The sequence below is a fragment of the Rissa tridactyla genome, chromosome 11, assembly GCF_028500815.1.
Source record: "Rissa tridactyla isolate bRisTri1 chromosome 11, bRisTri1.patW.cur.20221130, whole genome shotgun sequence".
NCBI classification, from domain to species: domain Eukaryota; kingdom Metazoa; phylum Chordata; class Aves; order Charadriiformes; family Laridae; genus Rissa; species Rissa tridactyla.
Window position 1 is genome coordinate 3,092,592 of NC_071476.1, and position 12,915 is coordinate 3,105,506.

The 12,915-nt window shown below is 41.0% G+C and overlaps 1 protein-coding gene across 2 annotated transcripts in view; it reads right to left on the reverse strand.

Annotated features, from left to right (window-relative positions):
• Positions 1–12,915, reverse strand: part of GALNT10 (polypeptide N-acetylgalactosaminyltransferase 10) — an 88,261-nt gene that overhangs the window by 51,050 nt on the left and 24,296 nt on the right. Inside the window, exon 2 of one of the 2 annotated variants that reach the window (XM_054217442.1) lies at positions 7,170–7,249. The exons of the other annotated variant lie outside the window; for it this stretch is intronic. Within the exon in view, the coding sequence (XP_054073417.1) occupies positions 7,170–7,199 (30 nt within the window). The 5' untranslated portion in view covers positions 7,200–7,249. The remainder of the gene's footprint in view (positions 1–7,169; positions 7,250–12,915) is intronic. 2 annotated transcript variants of the gene reach the window in all.

Genomic DNA, 12,915 nt, shown 5'->3' on the forward strand with positions numbered 1-12,915 from the left:
AATGCTCCATTACGGGTAAACGTTAAGAGGTTAGAATATTTCCACTGCATCCCTTGCAAGCAAACATACAACACTTACATTGGTTTTGCAGGTCGCTATTAAAACACTGTATCTGAAAAGCGTGCTGTGAGTCACTGACAAGTTCTGTCAACAATGTCTGAACATTAATTTTGAAGTGACTTTCAGTGCTAGAAAGTGAAGATCAGTGTCTTTGCTTCAGTGACCTTGCCAGCACCTGCGATCCACACAGCCCCAAAGGGAAGGTGTAGCTGCAGCAGGCTGATTAGCATCTCATTTCTTGTTAAGAATCACACTTTCAAGACCAACATAATTTCAGCAGACTACCAAAAAAAGTCAGTGTGAACGATAAAACATTGCCTTCTCCACCTCGACTGCAATTTTTATGCTCATGTCATCACTACTAGCAGAGCAGTGTGTAAAGTTGTGGGCAACATGCCATTGTGGGCAGAGGGAAGATATGCATATACACGCTCAAAGTCTCACTGTGAAAACGGGCAGGTTGCTGCCGTTGATGCTATTTTGGAAGCTCCTTCTTTTTTTCTTTTCTTTTTTTTTTCCCCCTTCTTGCTTTTTCTCCTTGTAAAAGATGTCTGAGCTCTAGAAATCCAGACACAGCACACAGGGACCAGAATGTTGCCTTTTTTAGTGGTTTCCTTCAGGGATGCTGCATGGGATTTGACTCAATTATGCAAATTACATAACTTGATGATACCCCTTCAACAGATGCACTAGACTGTGATGTCTAAGCAGTCTGCAAAACACAGCAAGTTTCCTAGGACTAACTTTTGCTTTCACTATTAAACAAGCATCTCATTTGCGGGGAGCTATGTCTTACCCGTAATGCCATATTTCATGTCAATTTTCACTTTTATCCTAATTTCTCATTAATTTTAACTGCATAGCAGGAGATGTAAGTTTTGTCCAGAGCCCACCAGCACATCCCCCCTTATCTACATTTTAACTGTGGAATATAGTGACCATTGTTTGAACACTGCAGTTATCAATGCTGCATGGTTAGGGTACATGGGCATGACTGATCTGGATTTCTGTCCCTATAAAACAGGTCAGCAAGACTACAGCCTTTGCAATTTTCTGTCTTGCTCTACCTTAGCTTCTCATTTTGCAAAAACTTCTTCATTTTTGAAATGGTCAGTTGTAAACAGCAATGCAAAAAGGAGATTTCAAAGCATGAAGGGCTCATTATGGTCATCTAGTCAAGCTATGTAAGTGCACAAGCCATTGAATTTTATCCATTAACTCCTACAGCAAGCCCATAAGTTCTATTTCAGCTCAAGCACATTTTCTTTTCCTTAAGAACTGGAAGTTATTTACCACTAAGGAGTGATTACTTCTCCAGCAATATCTTAAACTAATCTCCTGCCTGTTTCCATCCTTCATTTTTTAAAAACAGAAAATGAATTAAAGTAGAAAGGCATATAAAGCAATACATTGAAAATGGATTTAGACAGATTGCTGTAAATAAGCCCCTTCTGTTGTCTACCATGCTGTTACTTAACGCGCCGCCAAAGCAATTGATCAGCATTCAAACACCAAATGCACAAAAATGGAATTTTAATCTTTTGTTTAATCACTATTTAGTGTGCCTGGCTCCAGCCAGAATAAAAGAAGGGTGGATAGAGACATAAGCCAAGAGTTTTATGTACACGAGGAAAAAAAAGATTTGCTGAAGTGCATACGCTAATCACAATGCTGTACAGATCTCAAACCCCACTGAAACATATATTTTTTTGGGTTGATTTATTTTTTTATTTTTTAAACCAAGGAGCTGTGATCAGACCCAAGAAGCTATGATCTTTGGAGACAGTGATAAAAGGGGTGTCTGTTCCACCCTAGGTCTCTTCATTTATCCCAGCACCTCAGCAAGTATGTCTTGCATTTATATCCTACAACAAGATGCCGAAGATAACAAAACAATCCAGAAAAACAACAGAAAAAGACAGAGCAAATAGAAACCATTCTTCTATTTATTAGGTGGACTCAGTGGAAGACTCAAGAGCGTGCACTTTGGGTACAGCCTGGTTGCCATGATCTGTGCCACAGCAAAGCAGAAGTAAGAAACATTTATAGCCAGCTTCTCTTCGGTCTTCCAAAACGTAGAGTACCCAAGGGGTTTCAGAAGGCAGGAAACATGAGAGAAGCCAGGTCTGGCAGAAACAAGGAGGAATTCTCCCTCTCACTGCTGCAAGAAGCTCAGGTTTTAATCATCATGGGACCATCCATGCTAAACGTAGGCAACCTTTTCATAAGCAAATAGATATCAAGTCTTATTGCACCATGAAGAAATAAAAATCTCTCTTGGTTTGTCAGAGATCTATTAGCATGCGTTGAACAACAAATTGGTACAACACCCGCACAACACAAACAGCCTCCATCCTTCATACTGGCATGAGAACAGCTGAGGCTTTCAGATGATCTAATGATAAATAAAAATATCTCCACCATCAGCTGGAGGCATTCGTCCTAGGACAGGAAGCTGAGCATAGCCTCGGTCAGTCAAAGCTCTTCATTTACTGGAATGGGAGATAGCGCAGTACTAGGAACAGAAAGCTGCTAAAAGCCTTGCCATGCGATCTACTCAAGTGTTTTCAAAAGGTTAATTTTTGAAGCTATTTCAGTCCATAAAAAATTTAAAAGCTACATTAACATAATCCATACCTTCAGCATTTCAGGAACTATTAACAGGCAACACAGGACTAAATGGCAGCACATCATGTGGAATGATTAAGTGCTTTCAAAGACAAAAAAGCCAAGTATGCCTTTGCAGCTGTGTTGCGATTCAGATCCAAGAAACAGGTTCGAACCAGACCTAAATGTTTCCGCCACAATGCTACCATTTGGTCATTGTCCTCTTCTCTCCCACCTGAAACACCAGTAACATTGAAATCCACGTGCTCAGATTTGTGCTTTTCTAGGAGACGCTTCAGGGTATGGAAATAACCTGCCTGCTTCCTTCAGAAAGTAGAGACACAAGTACTGCAGGTACTCCTGGGTCAGTCCTTACCCCAGGGCCGCTAATTAAACCCCACAGCTGGACTAGAACCAGCTGAATGGGCCATGCATAGAGACACACGGCAGGGCCTTTTCTGCAGAACAACCAGGTACGCTTGGTAGCTGCTTGTAAAGATGTTAAAGAATATGTTCCTTGCAGAACGCCAGGCAGCTCCTTGGTGGACAGGACAACCTACTGCTTAAGCATTACCCAATTTTAGCTGGCTCTGTACTTTTTAATGCAGAAAGCTTTTTGTATCGGGTGCTAGAAGAGTACGTGCTTTAAATTCCTTCAGTTAACAAGTTTTATTCAACTTCAATTGCTGAAAACCCCTTAGCACAAACAAAATTTTATCTAGCAAAAAGTCCTGGTTCATCAGCCAATTAAAGTTTACAGGCATCCGCTGAGGACAGCAATATGACATCTAGCTTAGTCATCAAGCTCTAGCAAACACCTTACACTTTTGTTCTTCACTTTCCCCTAGAAATAATATTACGGTCTTGCAGTGTTTGCTGTTCTAAACTTACTGTTTGACTAATTCAATCCAGGCCTGCCAACACGCAGTGCCTTTCCAGAGCCAGTGCAGGGCACCAAGCGATGAGTTCTTCCCCGGGTTTTAGCCCACCCTGCGAGCACTGCAGTTTCAGCCTCAAGACTTCTCTTTCAGCTGTTAGAAACCCAGCTGGCCTAGTTTTAGACTTCAGAACAGGACTCGTTGCTTTAATTGGCCCACAACAGCGTTCTTATCCTTTCTGTTCACTAAAATGCATACAGCCCTTCCCATATAACAGAAATGCTCCATTTCCCACATAGCAGCACATCTCAGGGATCTGCTCAAATCTGTGGGATAAGCTACTGCAGGCATCTGGTTGCATCAGAAACCTCCTCGTATTCCCCCTCAAGCAATAATCACGTTTCTTTGACCTTGCTTTAACATACAGCAACACATTATAAAATTCCCAAACAAGACGTCATTCCATGGACTACCCTCCAGTCGAGATGGGAGGCACAACCCGTTACTTGCCCTGCCTGGGGTACAACAGCCAGCAGGGGCTTTGACAGCAAAAATGTGAACTATGAAGATGTAGACAAAAGTCATCTCTGAACTGCCATTCCAAATGAGATTGAAGATTCCCCATCCCTTCTTCCTTCCCCTTCTGCTTTATGTGCTTTCTAGAAACTTAAACCGAGGTGAGTTCTCCCAAGGAACCAGCATACCAGCTTTTTATCCTGCGTCAAAGAGCTGTTTTTTGACTGCAGCTCCTGGCAGAATCTATGAGGATGAAATCCATAGAGATGTACATTGTTTTTCACAGCATTTCGTGCTATCTGAAGGTGTCTTAAATACCTCAAGCCTTGTATTCACAGAAAGAAGAGTGAACAAGCTGGATTGGAGATCAATTTGAGAAATGGACATTTGCAGCAGCCCCCTCCAGATGTCTGCATATATCCACGCTCCATTTAACAGCAGCAAACGGCACACAAGCTGTAGTTGTTTCCTATAAGGACATACTTCGGAGCACCATTTCTGAAATCTCACTTACCGCTTCGACTTACAGATTATGCTGCATATGCAGAAACACTTAACTAAATATGCATTAAGATTTAATAAAAAACTCAGGATACAAAACCTATTAATTCCATCATTTCCATGAATTCCCTGTACTCGAGCTATAAACTCCCGATCAGATTATAGGAATGTTAAGCCAATCAAGAACTGCTCAGATGAACACAACTTCCAAATATTTGGAATACTAGCGAAGAATCAAACCATATATCATGCTAGCAGAAGTCTTGTTAAAGACACACCACAACAAACAACCCTGTACATCCTCAACACAGAAATACTCCACAGAAGTGAAATTCACAGCACTCAGTCAACCAATACAAGACTACAACTCGCCTTGATGCTGCATGGTGGTGGACCCGGCAAACGTGTGACTGCAAGTTTAACTTCATTCAGTTCACAAAAAGAATTACAGCATTTGTAACTATTGGGATGATGAAAGAACTATGAAAATCTGTGCCTTTCATAAAATGGAATCTACCTGGGTGGGCACTTGGTCCTTGGGAAACTCTGGTATAACAACAAAAAGAAAAGAAAAGAAAAAAAGAGATGGGTAGTGCTCCAACAATCTTTGAAACAAGAACACGACAAAGCCTACCTGCTAGACACCCAAAGGAAGATATAAATATTTTCCGCAGAGAAGACAAATCAAGAGAAAACCACTCAATCTTGGGATGTATCAATGTGCAAATCACACTACCAGGATGCCTTGCACTTTGTTATAGAGAAAGGCACAAATAAGATAAGAGACTGCATTATAACATGTTTTCTGAGGTAGGATGAGCAAGGCAGTTTGAAAGCTTGCCAACAGTTATAGTTCATAATAGTAAACAGAAGTGATCTGGGTTTTGCCTGGGAAAGCAGGCAGAGCACCGTAAGGTATTGGTAAGCAGAGCTGCAGCAGTCTTTGGAAGAGCTGACAGCATAGATCAGATATTTACCTTTCTTCATGGAAATTGGGCTGATGCCAAACTTATTCAAGTGAAGTCCAAGGGCACATCACAGAAGTTTGATGCCCTGGGGAGGCACAAGGATTTGTCAGCACGTCAAGCACATTGGCTTCAGAAAGGTTAATACCACTGTTCCAAAATGCTCCAAAAAGGTAAAAGAAATCTCAGCATTTACTGCCACTGAAAACTATATTTGATCCACACAAAAGCTATGTGACAGATATGACTCAAAAACTGGAATAAGAACCATAATTCCCATTTAGTTGTGTGCCAAGTACCGAGATTTTGGTTTATGTCAGGAGACGGAGCGCTTCCCATAGTAAGCTGCGTATCAAGCTTAGAAATGGCATTTTCCCTAATGAATGTTGAAAGATACTGGAAAAAAGTCTGTATGTTAGCTTTTTTCTTGAGCGCTTATCCATCATTAGGAATTACACATGAAATTATAGAAATATCTCCTACCAGAAATTCAAAAGGAGGCACAACCTGACTGAGAACAATGATGTCATCTGCCCAAAAGTCAGACCCAAAAACCAGAGGATGTCAAATCATCTACTAGCAGCATTCACAGGAAATAATCCCCAGACAGGCTGCGTCAGCTCATCTTGCTCAGCAGATCACAGTAGCAGTTTAATAATAAAGTGTCCCTGGAAACGTGGCCAGGTGACAAAAGGAATCCAGGGAGAACTTAAGACGTCAAGAAGCTTACAGGTATTTTCAGGAAGTACTTTTCCCCCAGTTATTTCTTGCTACCAGGAACAACACCATGCTCACATAATACTTAAACACCACTTGAACAAACCAGTTCCCACTAACTCCAATAAGCAAAGAAAATCACAAGCATTTTTCTATTTTATTTTCCATGCTCTTCACTCCATACCTTCAGTGCTGACACTGCTCGCTTGCCTTCCAGTCACTGGGCAACCAGGAGTACCCACAACAATCACCACAACTGCTTTGGTTTAGGAGGAAAATAAATAAATCACTGTTTTCAATTAAACATTTACTATTACTTCAGGTGGTGCTCTGATGGACCCTACCTTTTGCTTTGCTTCCTCTTTCACATTGTTAGCATCAGTCTCAGCACAGCTTTTTGTTAGCAGCAATGCAGCAAAACCACATTTTTCTGGTTTTTCAGCAACAGAATACCACTATTTTCCTTTTGGCTATTTTAAGGATTTTAAAGTAAATTCTCTGCCAACTTCCTGGCAGACTTGATGCTTCTTGACAGTGTTATGTTAAACTGAAAACATCAGCACTAAAAAGCAACATTTAACATGTCTCTTCTTCCCAAGAAGTTATTTAACTGCTGCTCAGACATCTAGTACATTGCACCCAGCAATAGCAAACGCACAGATCTACGCCAGGATTAATCAAACTCCTCTCAGAATCAGACTTACTGCTATTACCCGTTACTCAAAAAAATCTGAGCCATGCTACCACCAGTTTACCCTGGTTTAGTTTGTCAGTTCATTTGATGTACTTGTGCTTTGTTTGCATCTCCAGATCCTCCTTGTAGAGAAGGCAGCACACAGAATTACTGCCCTTGATGGTGAGGAGGAGTCCTGCTGTACACAGCAACGCGGAGCAGCTGGGCAATAACTGTAGGAGTCTCTTGTACCATTACAGTGTTCCTGTAAACAGTTCTCATCAGGAAGCAGGAGCCATATCTTGACACCAGGCACAAGCTGCATTTTCTCACTGGGAACAAAAAGCCGAGAACAGAAAACCCAACTTCAGTCTTCAACCTCTTCTAGGAAACCAAGCCACCATTGATGGGTTGCAAAGAGGACTTGCAGAACATGCACATCACATGATTAAGAACTAAAACCCCACCATGAACCATATGGGGAAGGTCATCCCATGGAAAGTTCTAGGCACCTTAAAGTTGTGTTTACAGTAATGGATAGAGACTTCTCACCAGTCAAAAGCTGAAGTGCCAAGTACACGTCCCCAGCAAGAGAACGTCTATCACCATTTTGCCACTCCTCCCTCCACAAGGAAAGCATTGGCAGAACTCCCTGCAGTACTTGTGTGTACGTATGTGGCACCTGATCTCGCTTCCCAGGTTTAATACTTCTCTCCTAAGCAAGCTGCTCAAGAGGTCTGCCTCTACCCCTTTCGAATACAGCATGAAATTGTGCTCATCACACATCTTTATGCCATCCCACACCTCCACCCTGGGCTGAGATGAGGCTGACCCGAGCGCAGGAAAGGATCAAGTAATCTACACCGAAATGCTGAATCTAGAGGCTGGATCCTGCGTAGGTACGTTGGTCCTTCCTAGAGATGCCCTCTAGTAGAGATCACCGCTTGACATGGGCAGCTGCAAGTTTTAATATGGCAAGAACTACCTGACGGCTCATAGTGCCAGCGTAGCAAGACGGCACACTAAGCCTAGTTAGGGTGCAATAGGGAAAAAATAGAAACCGGTAAGATAAATTGGCTGGGTCAGGGAAGAAGCTGGTTGACAGCCTCAGGGCCGTTATCTCCAAGTGCCTGGGGAAGACAGATGAGGTTTCCAATAACTGAAAGATGACAAACACTTCTGGGGAATTGAGGAAAAGCAGGGCTAGGGATGCAGATACCAAAACATTGTACATGCCTACAAGGTGACAAATCACTTTTAGGTGTCACCTTAAGAGTGACAAACTGCTACTAACTACAGCAGTGTCAGAATTAAAAACTAAGAAACAAGCAGCTTCTTTCTGGGACAGGTAACATCTGGGCAGACAGGAGAGAGAAGAGATGAATCACTCTACTCAGTGACACAAACCTGAGTATACTGAGTTCTTGTTATTGTTAATATCCAAATTGGCATTCACTCAAATGTTATAAAAACTTAAACATTTTTATGCGAACATTCAGGTCGTGTCAAAGTGATCTTTGCCAGAATCCTCCTAGACCCTGTAAAATTATCTATCGATTTCAATACTAGAATGGAAAGCATACTTGTTAAATTTGCTGATGTTGCCAGATAAGTGGAGAACAGGATTAAAATTCAAAAGCGGTCTTGATAAGAGAACAACGCATCAAAAAAATCTGGGATACAATTCAAAGGGTGAGTAAAGAAGGCATTAACTGTACAAACACAAGACTTGAATGACTTCTTATGCAGCTGTTCAGCAGCTGTTTTATCATTTCTGTGTGATGACAGATCACAGACTGTATGAATCTGTATCTTACTGTTTTAAAAAAAGCCAGTTTCATCCTGAGATATTTACAGAAACATCATACACAGAAAAATGCAAAATAATGGGTGCTGACTAGGGCAGAGATGACTGAGCAGAACGGAAGGGCAAATATTACGAATAGTCCTCACACTTTTACACACTGCTGCAAAGTAGAAAATGGAAAGACATGAAATTAAAAGCACAACACGTGAAATTATGGAAGAGGCTTTTCAACTACATGAGAAACTAATATGTTCCATCTCAGGCCAGGATGCAATTAGACTTTGAGGAGTCTCATTTTACCACGAGGGTCTTAAGGGAGGTCTCACCCTCGAGAATATACACCGAAAACATCCAATTCCAAGAATCTTCACTGTCTGCTTTCTGGACAGGGCTATAGCAGCCAAACAGTCTCACAAGCATCCAGTAGGAATCACATTAAAACATACCACAATATTTTCTGTTTTCCTAGATCCACTCTAGCTCCTACAGCACAATAGAACTATATTCCAAATAAACTGAAGTATTTGGAGCATTTACTGTCCTTCAGGGTCATTACAAGAGCACAGCAGTTAGCCCTATGATAAAATATAAATTCTGTTCTCTATGGCGCATAGTCTGACCTCGCTATAATGAAGCTCTATGGGACTGAGAAAAATTGCTGTGTAGCAGGACATTCTCTGAAATAGAGATTTTGAAGCTTGCCATACCAGAATAAAAAAGTACCCAATTTGACTTGAACATGTTATATCTAGTATTTTTATAAGTCGCACTTCATATTGAAAGAATACTGCTTAAGCATCGACAAAAAAAGAAAAATCAATAAAGAAATAAAATGTATGGTCGTACATAAGATACAGCAGAGAATGACCAATACAAACTCCTCACATTCGGTTAGGTGCTCGTTCTACCAAGTCCTATTAAACAGGAAAAAAAAAAAGTTCACACTGCTAGGACTATTTTAAAGAGGGTAGGCTATTAGCAGGTCTTGTTACAGAGCATCTGAGTAATTCATTGTATGCACGATCTCTCACGTCCTCTGAAAATTTATGGTGTAACACCTTGTGGCAAAACCAGTGCTGGTAAAACAGTGCTACTGCACAGCTTACACAAAGTGTGCAGGAACGCTGAGCTCCATTTCACCTGTTTGTAGGAATTTTGAAGGTGAATCTCGGTTCAGTCTTGTATAGAAGTAGCTTAGACTATTTTAAAGCCTTCTTTTAATGGGAGCAGGGAGTGAGACATATCCTGTATCCTAGATTTCATGTGTTCCCAGAACACAAGGACAGTTGTTTTGGGGAGTATTCAGGCAATGCTTGGGTGTTCCTTTTAAGAGCCACATGCATTGGCTTTCATTTCCTTTACAGACAAGGATAACCACTGAAAGGTGTTATGGTTAGGGCTGTTCAGCACAATCTGAACAAAGCAAAAAGTCCCACTGCCTCCAAAGAATGCTGTCCTATAGAAGAACAATGGGAAGATCATGGGTGCAACATGCAGCATTTTGAAAAGGTTTTCAGAACAGCCTTTGCGATGCTGGTTGCTTTCGCCCCCCCCCTCCCTGAAGAAGCAGGATGTTTTGAAAATGGAGGCTGCAAGCCTTAAGCACCATTTACAACTGTGGTGTGAAGAGAGGAAAGGCTGCCTCCACTTTGAAGTTTGACTGGACACTTACATTTAACATTAGTTAGACTCGCTCAATTCTGTGACATGGTTAATTGCGATGGAACGAAATTTCTTTTACAAAAACTTCATCTACTTCAAGCTCTGTGGTTTTTAAATGTTCTGTCAGACATGCACATCTGTTGAGCAGGGAAGTCACCTTGAAAGAGTAAGCAGGCTGAGGAAACTGGGAATGAAGAGATGCAATGAGTGATGATGAACTGGTCTTATTATCACAGAATACTGAAGTTCAAGACTTGATCTGTCTCATAAGTGAAGAATCAATCTGATTAATTTTGCCAATATCCATTCTTCGGAAACAGTTTTTCATCACGGCTCAAGAAAAAGCCCTGACCCGACAAGTGAGAGCATTTACCAGAGCAGCTCAGGACAGCCAACACTATCCGATACCTACTGGACCTACTGACCCTTTAGACCCATCTCCTGACCGCAGAAAGCTTTCACAGAGAACCCTTTTGTTCTTGACAACAGCCTGTTTGACAGACACTTCCTGCAAAGTCTCTTAAAACCCCTGCCATTGCTAGAGTACTACTAGATAATAATTCAAGACTAAGATGATGGGAATGGGGGTTCACCCCTCTTTCTGCAAGTCAAAAAACGTTTTCCATTCAAGAATGATTTTGAAGAAATCACACCATGTATACAGATAGAGCAACACAACTTATTACAAGTTCTTATCAAAAGTGACAAGCTCAAGACATGAACATTACAATAGCTTAAACCCTTCCAGCATAAACGAACGGCTAAAGAGTTCTGAATGACTTTGCTCAGGAGGTGGACACCACTATGTGCTCCATCTGACCTTACTAATAATCATTCAAGCTTCAAATCTGCTACTAAAGTCTCTGTTGTAAGCAATTATTTGCTTCTGTGCAAAAATGTTAATTTCATGCTCTGTAAACACATCTCCTTGTGAAAGACCAGCCTGCCCATAAAGATTGCTTTTGACAGCCTGGTGACCATCTCCTGCAGCAAGTGCCTGAAGCATCTTTCAGGAGGTAAACATCTGTTCTCCCCTCCATAAAGGGGAGGACATAGGGGGATGACATGTTTACAGGTGAGCCCCATGTAATGACCTCTGCAAAAAGCAGCTGCAGAGTTTTGGCACTTACTTAAGACAGAGTAACTTGACACTGTAAAATTAAAGACAACAGCAACTGCTTTCAAGTAGCTGTAATAATTTGTCATAGCATTTAATCAACCAACCTGTAGTGGAAAACATCATCTCTGCAGTGCTGCTCTTAGAGAAAGGATGCATGGAAGATAAAGGCTGTGGTAAGAAAGACGGCTTTTTAAATAAAAGTGGAACCGCAAGAGGAAGGCTGGTTGTCAAGCTTCAGGAAAAAAAGCCCTACACAAAACTAGTGGTAATAAGTAGGCAGGTTATTTAACCTAAACCAAAGTCAGCCACACCTAAACCTGTGAGCAATCTCTCCCCATGCCATTATGGAACATGGTATCACATGGAAAGCATTTTTTTTTTCTCTCAAGAATGTTAGCCCGAATTCCAAACTAAACCCATTAAATACATACAGTTCTAGTTTTGGATGTCAGCACATGCAAGACCACTAGGAGACAAGCTTTGTATTTTAAGGTAATATAAAAAAGCAATGCCCTTCCGAAAATGCTACATGTGAAAGCTGCCACCTTTGCTAGAAAGGCAAGAGAATATAAATATGCCAGGCATTTAATGCTAGGGAACAACTCAACTTTGAATAATCTTATGCCATTAAGAGATGCACACTGAATATGGACTCAGATCACTTCATAATTCATATCTAACACATACTAAAAGTCAGCCTCAGTATTGCATAGCAACTTGCCAACCAGAGTGGTCTTTCTGAAAGCATCTAAATTCACTTCAACATGCCTACAGAGCAATGAAATACTTTCACCCCTCCTCAAGCTTTTACTTCTCTCCCAGTATCACTTCACAGATGCCTTCAACTAGACCTATTTTCCCATGCCTCATGTTATAAAATACTCTAGGGGCCACACATTAAGTGAACTAGTCCTTTTTACTTCTAAGAACATTTCCTGAAACTTGATGTAACATGCAAAGAGACTTCAAGATTTAAGTGTCCATATGATGCTCCCAGATTAGGAAATATTTATGTATTTCCATAAATTTACCACTGTGCAAAGAGGCAAGACAAGTTCACCATCCCAAAAAGCATAAGCCAAAGCAGTTGGCTATTATGAATTATAACAGTAAAAAGCTCAGATAAATGTCAGTGTTTCAGTAATCCCATTCAGGACAGCTGCTCAGAAGCAGCCTATGTAGGACTGGATTTTCACAAATTACATTAACAGGAGGAAGGACCATAACACTTACTGTAATGATGAGATGTCAATCTTGCTAAAAGTAAAAGATAAGTATTCACATAGCAGCCTTGATTTTGTTTGTTTTGTTATGTACGTTCAAGTAAAACTAATCTTAAATTGATACTTCCTGACACTTTTGTTCATGGTCTGAAGTAAATCCTTGCAAATTCTTTGAACAGGTGAGAC